Raw genomic sequence first — 14,904 nt, 5'->3', positions numbered from 1 at the left:
TATTGTTACATCAAGATGTTATGATTCATTTAAGTGCCATGTACTTACTTCATGTTCCTATTTTTTTTTTAAATTAAAATACCTTGCCACTATTGTCACGTGACCTAGACAGGAACTTTAATCCTTGAAACAGAGGCTTGATTACATTCTTTACCAGCGTACGTGTAGTGAACACATAATCAAATAATTATGCAACCTCCCCCCATCCCCAAAACGTACTGGCAGTCTTATTGGTCTCTACATGTATCTGGTACTTCCAGATTAAATAACAGATACATTATTGTTAATTAGTTTTACATTATAAGCTTAAGTTGTATCCCGCTTCTATAGGAAAAGAGCTCCGCGCCATGGAGGACAGCACGGAGTCATGGCTCAACAAACTTTCCCCCATCAAACACACACTGATCAGCACCAGTATCCATGGTTACCGCATGTTTACTGAACATTTGAATTGTAATTCTTAGATCAAAAGAGCAGGTCCGTTTAAGTCTCTGAGTGGAGGGCAAGTCTATAAAGTTTAACGTTTTCTTCTCAAGTCAAATAGTGTGTGTTTGCCACTTCGGGAAAAGTTATTCTGATGTTTTGAGTTCCTGCTTTTAGAATGAAATATTGTGCAACATTAACCTGGCATCGTGAGAACTTATCTAGTCGCCATCTACCTTGTGTTTTCTGTGTCATCTAGTTCTACATTCTCGTTTGATAAACTGAGTCAATTGTTTACATTTGAAACATATACGTTGCTGATTTGATTTCACCAGATTAAGAGCTCTGCAAAGTGTGCCCATGTTGCAGTTTCATTATCTATTGCCCTTTGTTTAGAGACGCTGGCAAGGCCATTATGAAAAGATATATATAACTTTTCCAAGATTAATAGTAGCAGAAAATACATTTCTCATATTCATGTATTTACTTTTAAAAGTACCACAAAGAAATATATATTGAACTTCAAAACGAAACAAATACTTCACTTTTTTTTTTAATAGGAGAATGTGGTCATGGAAAGGAACCAACCACAAAAAAAAAATAATGCTATTATCTGCTTTCCATGTTAAATATTTTACCGTAATGAATCAAAGTCGATTCAGCTGCCCGTTCTCTAAGAGCTTCTTTGTTTAAAAAAAAACAACCTCTGACCAGATTGTGACTAGCTTGCTGCTAAAGTGGGTCACTTAGAAAACAAAACGTTGACAATACTTGAGTGTCCCCTCTTAGCACGTGTTGAAGTCATCTACAGTTAACTCTTTCTATCCTAATTGACGATACCAACGTTGATTCCACCAGAATGTGGTAAATAATTACAGAGAGAAAGAGTTAAGCAAAATTTAGTACCGTGCAGAAATGTTACCAGAAAAAAAAAATATTTCTAAGGGATCAAACAAACAAACAAAAAGACAACTCTCAAAATGTTTTCACTGAACTTTGCCAATGTATTAACTTCTTGTAAATCTGTTGTACTTTCAACCTTTTGATCCTAACCATAGTCTAGATCACAAACACTACATCAGTAAGTATAAGTGAGTCATTTAGAAACAGTTCATGCAACATGTACACATCTTGGGACAACTATCTCATCACACTAATTCATTAACACAAAGAGTTCACCTTGATTTAGGTCTAGCCTTATATAAGTAGAGCTATCAAAGAAGTAAAAATTTTGACCATTGTAAATAATTTGTTGATTTTTTCAAGCCATATGAAAATGATATATATATATTTTGTTTTACCAAAGAAAAACATTAAAAATCTAATTATGAGTGTTCCACAAAAATGTATAAATAGTTCATAACTGTACTGATAATTTTAAAATAGTGACAAGAATGAAAATAAAATTTTAGTTTATGAAATGTTTCTTGAAATAAGGAGAATAGGAAAAACATGAATTTAAAAAATGTGATAACAAAAATACATACACTACATAGTTAACATTTTTGACAAAGGGACACTTTTTGATTGGACACATTGTGTGAACAGCTTGTCACCAATAGGTTTCATTCATTTACCTGGCCATCCTCATGATGAAATGATAGAGGTGATAATGAATGTCGTCAGGATTATAACTATATACATTATGTACAGCCACTCGCAAAGGAGTCATTTAGAACAGAGTGCAGGAAGGGGAGAGAACTTCTGTGACAGAAAGGAAGGACCTTGTGAAATCATCGTGTCCTGATTTCATTGCAAGAGAAGTGACAATTAAACAAATACAAGATTCAATGCAGACAACATAAACAGTCAGAGGATACTAGTTTAGTTATGACATAGCACATACAGGGAAAGGGGAGAGAGGTCAACTTGCTTCATGAGAATGTTGTCATTATTGTAAAATTATTTCCATAAAGAATTCAAATGTAAAATAAAAAATAAAAAATTAAAAAAATAATGAAATAAGAAAGGTATTTTATGAAATAAGAAAGGTATTCTGCAACTAAATAGAAAAAGGGGGAAGGGGAATGTATCCAATCATAAACTGCTAACATTTTCAAGATCCAGTATTATTTTAGCACAAATAATAAAAAACAAAATGCATCTCTTTAAATTCCAATAGATCTGGTATAACAATTTAGGTAGGGGCAAATTGGAAACCTTTTATAAAAGGCACTTGACTACAAGGAATGATAGAGAACAAATAGGTCACTATGGACAAATCCACAACCCAATGATGTGAAAATGAAAAAAAAAAAAAAAGCTTAAGGGATTGTAAACCGTAAGAACGATATAGAAATACATTCACATTTAATTTGGGGATAAACCATACTGTCATTATCTAGAGAAACAAGGGAGACTAAACCATACTGTCATTATCTAGAGAAACAAGGGAGACTATGACTTTCTAAACTTTGTATAACATTTTCTAAAAGTGTCTACCTCTACATCTCCAGTACACAACAAGCAAGTGTTTCACAAAACAGAGTGAACAATAAAATATGTTGAACAGTCACTTTGCTAGCATCTCTTCAAACAACATTCCAAGAAAATGATATAATAGAAAATGTTGGAACAATGCAAGCCTACATAAGAAGGCTGAGCATAAAATCAAATCAACCAGGCTTCCAGAAATTCAATTCAAACCAGCCAGCACTTCAAAAGGGTTATGTCAAAAAAAAAAAATTAAGTTTAAAATGTACAATCACAGCTTCAAAACCATCCAAGGCCAAAGGCTTCAACTGACACTCAATATTAAGCTTGCATATTTTGAACAATTAAGTATAAACAAAAGCTATATATTTATATATATATATATTATTTATATATAAAAATAGAATAATTGCATCTTTCCTCTGAAAATATTTACAAAAATTAAAAGAACTTTTTTTTTTACATTTTCAACGGAACTGACTGACTTTTAAAAACAGTTTGCATGTTGATAGCAGAAAGCAGCAAGTGTACAGGAACAGCTTATAGAAAATGCTCAAGGAATGACTTTTTGACAACATATAGTTACAATTCTATACCTAGTGACATATAAGGAGCGGATACATAGAACAGAAAGGCAGTCAGAGCAACATAATGACATGGAGTCAAAGTCACTTAACAGCTGTCACAACACTTATTTTCTCTAACTGTCAAATGTGTTTTTGTTGAAGTAGGAAAATGAGAAAGTTACAACAAGGTAAGTGATGAAATGTCAAAGAGCACACAGCAAATGGTAGGGTTAGTGATGATGATACATGCATCTATGTACAGTGGGAAACTGTATCTTAAGTCACCAAAGCAACAAGACATATACATATGGCTAGGATGAATGAATGAATACACATGGCTAAGTTTTGGCTTTCTCCAAAAGTTTCATGCAAATAAATTGACCATTGCAAGATTGTCATTCCAATAATGTAGGGGCTGAAGAGAAATAAATATTCAATCAATACAGCACCAGATTTTTTTTGCTTATTTCATTCAACTTTCTGTCTCTGTACTAACACAAGGTTGTTAACTCCTTTGGCTGGTAGCTCCATTATTCAGTTCATGAATTGCCAACTAATGTCCCATAACTTGCACATTGTCTCCAAAGTAAACACACCTCTATTTGTTATCAAGCATCTCCAAATGTCCTGGAATTTTGCAAATTGTAGCCTCGTCCACAAAATATCATAAACTTTTAGCTTCTCACAGAATCTCCTATCCAAGGCAAACAAACCGTATTGTTCAAATTCTAAGCACGGATCCCTGTAATTATCATTTGTTATTGTTCTTTGCAAAGAATGACAGAGAAACCCACATACACAAATAATATTTCTGTCAGGAACTGTTAAAAGTGACCAAAACCTAGATGATCATCGCATTCAGGGCTGCCAGGGGCAGATAACAGCATGGGATCACCACTGACTGGAGATGACTCATCCATCATATCGTCAATCTAAGACAGAAAATGAAAAATTAAGTTTTAGCGTATATCCATACACAATATAAAGAATAATGTTCAGTTCACTTTAAGGGGAGGTATCCCTGAAAATCTTATTTTTGTTATTTCTAAAGCTAGGCCTTTGAAATTTGTTATGGTAACATATAATGATATTCTAAAATAAATAATGCTAAAAAAGAAAGTTTTTGAATGATGGTTGCCATGGTAACGGCGGCCATATTGTTTTTTGTATACAAATTAAAACTCTGAATTTTGTAAAAACTATTGATCAGAAATACATGAAATTGAATTAAAAGATAAGGAAAAAGGATCCTCTAAATTGGTACAATGTCAGAATTAAAGATTTAAGTATGTTAAATTTTTTACAAATTTTTGAATTTTTAGTATTTTTTTTAGACCTAAAAAACAGGATAAATATTAATTAAAAATATTTATAAAAAAAAAGTGAATAAAATATTGAAAAAACAACATTGTACCAGTAAAGTTAATGATGTCCTTAAGAAGTGTTTCAAATTTCATCAAAATCTATCAAGTAGTTTAGGAGAAATTCCTAATAAGGCACAATGACATGTGCAAAAACTAACATTTTGAGAAAAATGAGTTTAAAGTATAAATTTTATTAAGATTTTGTCTTATAACCCTTACAAAAACATTAAAAAAACATGTTTTAGACACAGATTTAAGCAATAAAAATGATTGTAATGTAATGAAAAATGATTGATCTACTTAACTATGTTATTAGTTAAAAATCAATATCCTAGACCTAAAACTCGATTTTCTCTAGGGATACCTCCCCTTAAAATCCTACACTGCATAATGTGGTTGCTACTCAATATTAAACAATGCATTCTAAAACAAATGTGTACCCACCTATACTTGTAAATATTTTTTTTTTATTAAAAAAAAAATGATAAAAACATACAGTTGCAGAAAATGGCAGCAAAGTAAATGCAGCAAAGTGGATAACTAAATTAACGTAATCAGTAACATTAATAGATGGTACCCCATTAACACCCTGCCACCACAAGCAATGAGTTATGGCATTGATACTTACAGAGCTGTAGGCATTAAAGTCCAATAAACTTGGAGACAGAGCCTGTGTAGTCTGGCTGGGAAGCTGCAGTTGCTGAGTTAGAGTTGTTGTCGCCATCGCTGTCTCTGGGATCAAAAATGTTTTAACGTTTGAAGAGAAATCCCCATCGCTCAAAAGTGGATTTTCAATGCCTTTGTCTTTCATCAAAGTCTGCATTTGCTGTAAAAGAATAAAAAAAAAAAGGCTTTCCATGACAGAAAAATCAGGCAAACATTCTCGGTTCCTTAATAATATAATGATCATTCTGATATTAATTCTAAAGCAGGATGTTTCTCAATACATCTAATAATATTGTTTGATGTGACTTTTATCAATTTTATGAGAACTGATAAAGACAGGTCAAGTGAGAGTACTTTCATCAAGGTGTTTGAATTGAACACCTTCTTCTACATACTCCATGTATTGCAAAGAGTCTTCAGTGAGATTTGCAAAGTCAAGTTTTCCTATTATTTTCTAACGAATTCTACACAAGACAGTGCCCAAAATATTTATGTATTTCTTTATTCAACCCATTATTGACTACAATGAGACATTTAATTTGAGTTCAGGAATACTCACTAGAAGCATGTTCAATATAATCAAATTTAAATTTTTAGATGATTATAATTAGACAAATTTGAACGGTCAAACCAGAATTTTCACTGTGTGGCCTTTTAGATAGTAATTCTTTTTCCCAAAAATAATAAGCCATAGCCAAATTTAATTTTAAGATGATATTTAATTTGTATTTAGTTATAACAGTGATGCCATAGTTTTCACTGAGTGGCCAAGTAGCCATTTTTTTCACAAAGATATACATTCATATACTTGTCTAACCCAGTGTCTAGTTTCATGCCCAGTGTCTAGTTTCATGTCAACCCCACAGAGTTTGCGAGCTAATAACAAAATTGTAAAAAAAAAAATAATGCTTTGAATAAAGTGAAGGAACAAAGAAGACATAAACAGACAATGCACTCACCTGCAATTTGATTAATAGTTTGCGGTACTGAAGGTCTGTTTTTTTCTTATCTTCCATCATCATCTTATACCTCCGCTGCTCGTCCTGTAAGCACTTGATGTAGTCCACTGATGCCTTCAAGATGGACCCTTTGTTCTGGCGTAGATCACTGGAAGACATATTGGACTGTGAGTCAGTCACAAGTCTCTGACACAAATTCAAACTATGGTCTTGGACTATGCATTAAGAATCATTACTTAAGGAATGTACAGCTTAAAAAAAACCTATATTCTACATAGATAGCTACAGCATCACAATAACTTACGGATCAATAGTCTTCGGCAAAAGCCCTCCTAATTCTTTTATTCTATCGTTGATGTTAAATCTTCGTCTGCGTTCAACTGTGTAGAAAAAAGTATTTCATATTAACCAATTGATATAAAAACTCTAAGAAAATAAAAAATGTTAAAAGTTCAATTGCATCATTGTTATGTTGATATTATTTATGTATTTGAAATTATCAGAACCATTAAATCACAATAAACTTAAATAACTCTGTGAACAGCAATCATTGAAAGATATATTTCCTATTATCAAATCAAAATGCCTTTACAATGTATCTGTTTTATTTACGTTCAGACAATAGTATTACTGCCAAGCCAATAAGACATTCACCTAAGAGCAGACAAGTTATAAAAAGTAAACATTTAATTTTTGTTTAATCCTTGAAGTAAGTAAAGTGAGGATCCAAAGCTTTTACTATAGACTGGAAGCACACGTACTCATGTTATGGTTATCTTTCTTGATCCTTTCTTTCCTCCAGAGTTCATCTTGAACTGAGATGCCTCCATGTGCAATTTCAGTGTGCCTGTAAGCAGTTGTAGGACAAGATGCAGGAGATTGATTGGATGTGTCTGTGTCCACTGATTCAAAACCCTGAAGAAGACTGTTCTGAGGAAGCTGAAATCAAAAGAACAAAATCATTGTAATGATGTCTGTCAGGTATACAAAACCATGCAGGTAAATAAATGTTTTAACATTTCTATGTTTCCGCTATATCTATAAACACACTCATACATATTAAATCAAGCTCAATATTTCAGATTCAAATCAGCCATAGCCATGCAGGTAAATAAATGTTTTAACATTTCTATGTTTCCGCTATATCTATAAACACACTCAAACATATTAAATCAAGCTCAATATTTCAGATTCAAATCAGCCATAGCCTGCCAAAGAAAGACATTTTTATCCAGAGCCTGTATTGCTCCAGTCCATCCACATCTTGTGTTGCAAACACATGTTGGCAGATAAAAATGGTTTGTACCAATAGAAGTGAACTCAGTTGCCTCTGTTCGAAGGGTTAATTATATAAATAGCTTTAAAATTAAAATTTTTACAAAAGGCTAACCCAAAATAAAAACAAAAACTTACCGATCCACCACCCAACGTTGGTTCTATAGCAATCAAATCACTGTCACCAAGAAATGAGCTAATTTCTAATGGATCCACAGACTGAAGGTCACTTAGTAAATCAAAAGTGTTTGGCATAAACTGAAAAAGAAAACAAGAAAACTCATTGTAACATAAGTTTCATCTCAGCCATTCTTATAACAACCAACATGATGATCAAAATCCTTAACATCCGGATGTTAGTGACAAAACGTTCTGCATAAAAAAGTAGAATACAATCAGAGAAATGAAACTGATCCCAGAGGACTAGCATTTGGCCAGCATGTCAATCAATATATAAGTACTTCACAGCTGGTTGTATGCAGACATGTGAAAAACTGCACTTTATCTTCAAATCTCAAGAAAATCCAAAAAGTTGTAGAGTTAGCACCGCACAACAAGAACATTTTTATCCACCTTGTTTTAAAGATGGTTTATATAAGTACGAGTCATTATGCAGATTTAATTTTACTAATATTGATTTTATCATACGCCCAGAAGACCAACAGCAGAAGCAGAACATATTTTAAACAAGATGACAGTGATCACATAAAGGTGATTGATTTGTTTAACTAATGCTTTTAAGATAATTAAAAAAATGAACAGTTAAAACACAATATGGCTTTTCCACTATAAAATGGCTGAAGTGCCATTTCAAGTCAGCATGAATTATTTACAGTGTCTCACTGGACATGAATATAACCAGAGATAAATAAAGAGAGAATGAGACTACCTGAATGCACTGGACAGGTTTCATATCCTTGTCTGGGGAGCAGGAACAAACATAAGAGCCTTCAGTCTTTTCACAACATTTATCCAGCAACATTGTGACAAGATTACAGCGTCACTGTTTTCAGCTAGTCTAACAGTTTACCTTCAAATGAACACTTACATATCATGTCATGGCTGCCAGATAGACTGCACTTTAATTAACATGACTGAAGTGCTAACTACTACACCCCTACAGCCAGTCCACAATCAAATAAAAACAATGACCTATTTTTTTATTATTAGAAAGAGATCTTTTTTTTAAAGAGACAATGATTATAAAGTTATCTGCAAGGATAGAGGTAGATAACTCAATAAATACAGAAGGAGGGGGAGGCAGTGAACAATGTATGTATGTATGTATGTATGTATGTATGTATGTAAATATGAGAAGTGATAATTAACTCAGTCTCTATACATAGATAAAAAGACATTAAACTTTGACACTTAAGCCAGGGAATATTACTATGTAGATGGCCAGGGAATGTGTATAGGTGTGCTAGCAAGATAACAAGAGAGACATTAAGTTTTTATCTCTTTGAAGATTGGCATTCAAGATAAACCCAGATAAAGCTTAACCATCAGAGACCAAGTATACTAGCCAACACATATCGATCGCTATTGTATTCATGACCTCAATAACCACTCCTCATTTATTCACCAAAATGCAAAATTTACTTCAAGAGATGACAAACAAATAGCAGAGGAGGGTAAAATAATTGTCCAAAACATGGACACAATGAAAACTACTTTTGAAGCTTCTTAATAAAAACAAACAGTTAAATACATTTTTTAGGAAGAGAGAAAAAATGCAAGGTAATTACCAGGGAGGTGACGAAGTCAGCAATAAATTCTTTATTACATTAGTACAGCTGTAAACTTCATAACAACATAATAACCCAATATTTATGGTATTTTAATTATTGTTCACTTTTCAATGAAATCAAAATATTTTATTTTACTAGACAAACAGTCTATTTCTTAGTGATACATTCATTTAGTATTATCAATACGACACTACAGTTGCCAAAGAAGGCTGTCATATGAACAAAAAACCATACTACCTACCTATGACACTAATACTAGAAACACTTTTTTTTTTTTTATTTTTTTTTACAAAATCCTATCTATACAAATTAATCTTATTCATTAGCCAACAGGTGAGCAAAAAGATTTTTTTGTTCTGTTTTGAACATCAAATGACTAAAAGCCCATGGCTAACTATAACTCTGGGCACAGACAAAGTTGATCTAACTCATCCATTGTTTTTACAACAGTGTCTCCAGTTCAATTCAGCCATTATTTTTTTCCATTTAAAATTTCAAAGCTAAAGCTCATCCAATAACTCACAGGCCTGTCCAACACGCTAATGGTAAAATAAAAGATATGTATTGCACAACTCAGGGTACTTGAATGCTAATTGTGAACTGAACAGTGGACCATCCTTCACACCAGGAAGTACATTCTTCTCTACTATTTCATACTTTTTCTTTGTGACTCTTTAAGCAGCAGGTCAATAGCAGGGCAAGTGTTGTGCACTCTTAATAAGACAATTAACAGATTTTCCCTGATGTAGGTCAAAGCCTTTCATCGCCACACACAAAGCTGACACCCTAGTAGAGGACATTGCAACAGATGGCTGGCATGGCCTGAGTGTGTTCAATAGTGTCAGCCTGAGACGTAATTGTTCATAAAGAAATTGGGACAACAGAACAAAGAACTTGCTATTTCAGTATTTTGCAAAACATGACTAAGTATTCATGTTTAATGATATTCTTGATCAAAACTACAATTATATATAATATAAATTTCAAATGTGCGCAACACATGCCAGTTAAATACTCCCTATTCCCTTTTTTTCTTTAATATGCTTCATTCTTGAACTGTGGGTTGAAGTTTCAAGGGGTCAGATAACATCTATTTTCTTAGACTGATAGGACCCATAAGTTGAACAACGATGGTTTCAACTAAAATCTTGTAATAAATCTGTTTAATGTTTTTGAGAAGTTAGCATAATCTTTAACTATGTGGGTGTTTTGTGTGTTTCTAATTAAAACAAAAAACTGAAATATTAGAAGATAGCTTTCAGAAATAATTATATGATGCATCGCAACAATTAGAAATTCAGTTCCATATTTTTAATTAAAAAAAAAAAAAAAGTTAAAAATTCAAATTTATATTAACCACAAAAATGACAAAAGCATTGGCAAATTTCAAATGATGATGTCTAGTTATCCAAAATTAAAAGTGTAAACGGATTATATTTGGAATTTTGTTTGGTTTCAGAATCAGTTATTGTGTGCATTATTATTACTACTTAAATATAAAAAAAGGTGAACAGCATTGTGTGTTTGTTCAATATAATCAAATGTTTTTACAATGTTGATATTATTTAAGAAAGAACTTTGAATAGTCAGCCAAATTATTTTTCACCTTACTTTGAACCTGACAGCTATTATTCTCCAAACTTCTTTAAGCATCATCCCATGAAACAATAAAATGAATGTTTTTTTTAAATGTTGAATCAGATTGATCATTGGACCTTCTACTGTTAAAGTTATTTATAATCCAACTTTAAAATGTCCGAGTACAAGTATATCCACTTAAGTTGAAGTGTCAGGGAAAAGATATTGACTTTGAATTATAAGAGTACTTTAATAAGGGAAATGGCTTCCTTTATTAGTGAAATACTCACAAGGTAGGGTATTTCATATTTTATGTTTGACACTTCCTTTTTGAAAGTCATAAAAGTTGCACTTAAACAGAATGTGACGCAAAAAAACAATCATCAGTGTGTTGAAGGGGATTGATCAGTGCCACACATCTACTGATCTGTTACATTTGAGTGAACAAGAACTACAGCACAAAGAAAATTGTCCATATTTTAATGGAATTACCATAGACATAACTGACTTCGACTCTACCATTTCTTTTCAGTAAAAAAAACAACCTTAACAATCAAACAAATAAAGCAGAACTTCCATTTATCAGAGTTCAACTTATCTGGCTTTCACTATAAATGCATTTGAAAAACACTGTCCACCTAAGTGAGAAAAGGTCAACCATATTCAAGGAATTTTAGTATTATGGCACGATTGGTAATTTGGCGTGAAAAAGAAATAGTCTCATAAAAAGGGGAATGTTTTGACTTATAGACAATGATGGGACAAATTAAAAACAAGACAAAGATTTAGGAAGAAAACAAAAGACTTTTGGCAGCCCTACAGTAAGGTTGGCTTTGGTAACTAAAGTAGTTGACGACATTTGACGGTTCCCTACGTGATTATTAAACGTCTTGTTCAAAATTTTCTATCAACGTCAACTATCTTTTGTTATTGGCCTTTTGGCTGTGTTATTTGATTGTCACCTCCATTTGATTTATCTGCATAAAACACAGCGCGGAAGTGCCTAACACTAGAAAATAGAAAACTGAACTTTCTTTAGAAACTACTTCAGAAACGTAGCCCAAGTTGTCCTTTCTTTTATCTATAAATAAATATACTGAGTTGTTAAGCAGTAATTTATTAGGGAATTACAATATGAAGATTTCTGGCATTTCAAATTTTCATAAACACTAATCCATAAGTTAAAAAAAAAATTATGGAAGGGCTTTTCATTTTATGCAAAATTTATCAATGGAATTTTCTTCATCTTAAAGGGTAATGGAAATTATTTAAAGTCATAATTTAATTTGTATTCTCAAAATCATTACTCCAAGACCTTACTCCATGAGAAAAATCATCTCACGTTCGAACTGAACAAACACAATAAGACACAACACAAACTTACATCTGCTCCACCGGAGCCCCCAAGTAACGGACTGGGAAGGTCGGGCTCAGGAGCGCTGCTGGATGCCTGTATGTGATGATACTGTTGCTGTTCTGGAATGGTCAGGCAAACATTGGCCGGCAAAGACTGGATAGGATGATGGTTTCCCTGATGTTCGCTGAGAAAATGCTGGACTTGTCTTTTCTGGCTTTGCCTGACATGATATTTAGTCGGGTGTTGTAACTGTGTTTTTACCTGCGGATAGAGTAGATTCCCTTTGCAATACTATAAATATTGATGTGTCAGAGACAAATAGAAGGCTCATGGAAGGTCATTTATTGCAGCTACTATGGTTTATTTCATGAATTTAAGAGGAAGACAAACTTGTGTATAATAATTTAAATCAAAGGAGGCTGGCATAGCTAAGTAACTAGAGTGTGGTTTCAATACCAAGATATCATCAGAATAAGCTACGGTACCTTGCCAATGACCATAATCACTACTTGTATATTATATTTCTTTTTTAAAACTTTGTTTTGTTATGTAAAACTAGCAACAGAAGTAAGAGATCAAAGTTCATAACCATCTCTAATTTTTGTAAAAGATGCATATATATATGCAGTAATAGCAATAAGACATGACACATCACTAAAGCATTCAATTTTACCTGTAATACATTAGAAGGTACTTCCGCTGCTTCGACGACTCTTGGTACATTGATGCCTGCAGACCCTGTCATGTGTGAATTAATGTTAAGTGACTGTGACAACTGTTGCTCCCGACGCTCTTGTTCTAAGAATTGTTGCCTTTGTAACTGTTGCTTTAAACTAGTTCTTGTTGACAAATTACTATGTTTGATTTCCGTCACAGGGCTGTGGAGGAGAATGCAATGCAAAATAGTGATAAAACTGGTCTGTGTTTTACTATATTATAGCAAGTAATAGAATTTGATAAAAGAATTTTTCTTTTTCCTTTCTATTCTAAAGATTTTTTTTTTAAAGACCACAACATGCAAGCAAAACTTAACTAGGTCTTAGGAAGGATGGTAGTTAAGCCTAGACTGCTTCACAAGTGAAAGAATATAAATAAAAAACACAGGGAGATGAAAAACCCTTGGACAACATTTACTAAAAAGTTTCATATAAATAAAAAAAGCTGATCTGATAATAGAAATGGGTGGGTACCAAATATTCTTAAACTTCTAATTTGTGTACTTTAACGCAGACACATATGGTTTCCCTTTTTTTAAAGGACAAAGATCAAGTTGTGAAATATACTTTCATTTCAGTTTATAATACTGCAAAGACAAGAACTAGTAAGAATTGTTACTTAAAATCTTTTATGAAAATAACCTAATAATGATAGTTGGAACACACAATTTGACTAAGTTAGTGTTTTGGGCATGGGAAGTTGAAACATGAACATGAAAATGAAAACCAATTGATATCAACTAAATTTATACATATAGATCTCAAAACCAATGCAGACAAGATATGATAGAAGACATATATAATATACATATTTGTTTAGAGCTAGATTAGAAAGCTTTCACTTTATAATGTTATTCTAGCATCTAAATAAAATTGTTTCTTAAAATCCTATTTTGCTTTTCTCAATTTTAAGATTTAGGAATCTAGATTTACTCTAGAATGTATTATATACACAAATGTAAAGAATCTAGATCTTGATATAATCTAGTTCTACAAATAAAAAAATCCAACATGCCACAAAAAAATGTATAACTACATGACAATATTTTTTTTAATCCAAAGAAGACTTCATGACCCAAAGATCTTTCAATTTGATCAAGCTGGGTTAACTCTATCTATAGATAATAATTCTAATCTGCTATGATACAAAAGTTTACAGCAAGATTTACATTTTAAGTCCAGATCTAGTCAAATTGGATGTTTTCCTGCATCAATGTGGCACCCCGATGGAAATGACAAAATATAAGAAATTGGTTAAAGAAAGAAACGATACAAAGCACTTGGTGGCTCATCAATCAGTCATGACACACAACTTGTATAGCTTCCTTCAGTCAATATCTTGTAGGTCATAGAACCCTTTTTCATTTGACTGTAGAGCCTTATTCTGGAGAGACATCCCAGCCCACACATAATGCAAGATAAGGTGGCATTTGCTTTGGTGGTGGAGCAACCACCCTTTTTTTTTTTTGCTAGGCAGTTTTCCAGAGCTGAAGCCAATCCTTTTTTAGCTGTACCTAGTTTTCTTTGTCGCAATTTCTTTTCACGTAGAGCAGTCTGGGTCTAGGTCTTCCCAATAGTCAACATCAATGTCCACTGCTTTGAGTTCCCATTTGATTACATCCACTTGCCAGAAGTGGGGTTGACCAGCTTTTCTTGAGCTTGTAGCTAATAGATAATTGACCAAGTGAAAAAATGTACATCTCAAATAGAAAAATTGCTTGCTTCAAGTCTGATGGAGTGAAACCTTGACCTAGAGAAGTGATGCAAAGGAGTCATAAATATCCAAAAACGTATTTCATGGGCTGCATGAACACAA

The 14,904-nt window shown here is 32.7% G+C and overlaps 1 protein-coding gene across 2 annotated transcripts in view; it reads right to left on the bottom strand.

Moving 5' to 3' along the window:
- Positions 1 to 1,404: 1,404 nt before the first annotated feature.
- The window catches only part of LOC106068230 (microphthalmia-associated transcription factor-like), a 61,275-nt gene continuing 47,775 nt past the window's right edge, over positions 1,405 to 14,904 (bottom strand). For both annotated transcript variants that reach the window (XM_013227534.2, XM_056025657.1), the window contains 8 exons: positions 13,046 to 13,250; positions 12,400 to 12,633; positions 7,825 to 7,944; positions 7,173 to 7,350; positions 6,716 to 6,791; positions 6,412 to 6,559; positions 5,415 to 5,612; positions 1,405 to 4,354 (listed from right to left, as the gene is read on the bottom strand). In XM_013227534.2, coding sequence (XP_013082988.1) covers positions 4,247 to 4,354; positions 5,415 to 5,612; positions 6,412 to 6,559; positions 6,716 to 6,791; positions 7,173 to 7,350; positions 7,825 to 7,944; positions 12,400 to 12,633; positions 13,046 to 13,250 — 1,267 coding nt within the window. In that variant the 3' untranslated portion in view covers positions 1,405 to 4,246. The remainder of the gene's footprint in view (positions 4,355 to 5,414; positions 5,613 to 6,411; positions 6,560 to 6,715; positions 6,792 to 7,172; positions 7,351 to 7,824; positions 7,945 to 12,399; positions 12,634 to 13,045; positions 13,251 to 14,904) is intronic.

Source organism: Biomphalaria glabrata, chromosome 4 (genome assembly GCF_947242115.1).
Source record: "Biomphalaria glabrata chromosome 4, xgBioGlab47.1, whole genome shotgun sequence".
NCBI classification, from domain to species: Eukaryota; Metazoa; Mollusca; class Gastropoda; family Planorbidae; genus Biomphalaria; species Biomphalaria glabrata.
Note: the sequence above shows the minus strand (reverse complement) of the source record. Positions and strands in the feature narration are given on the sequence as shown.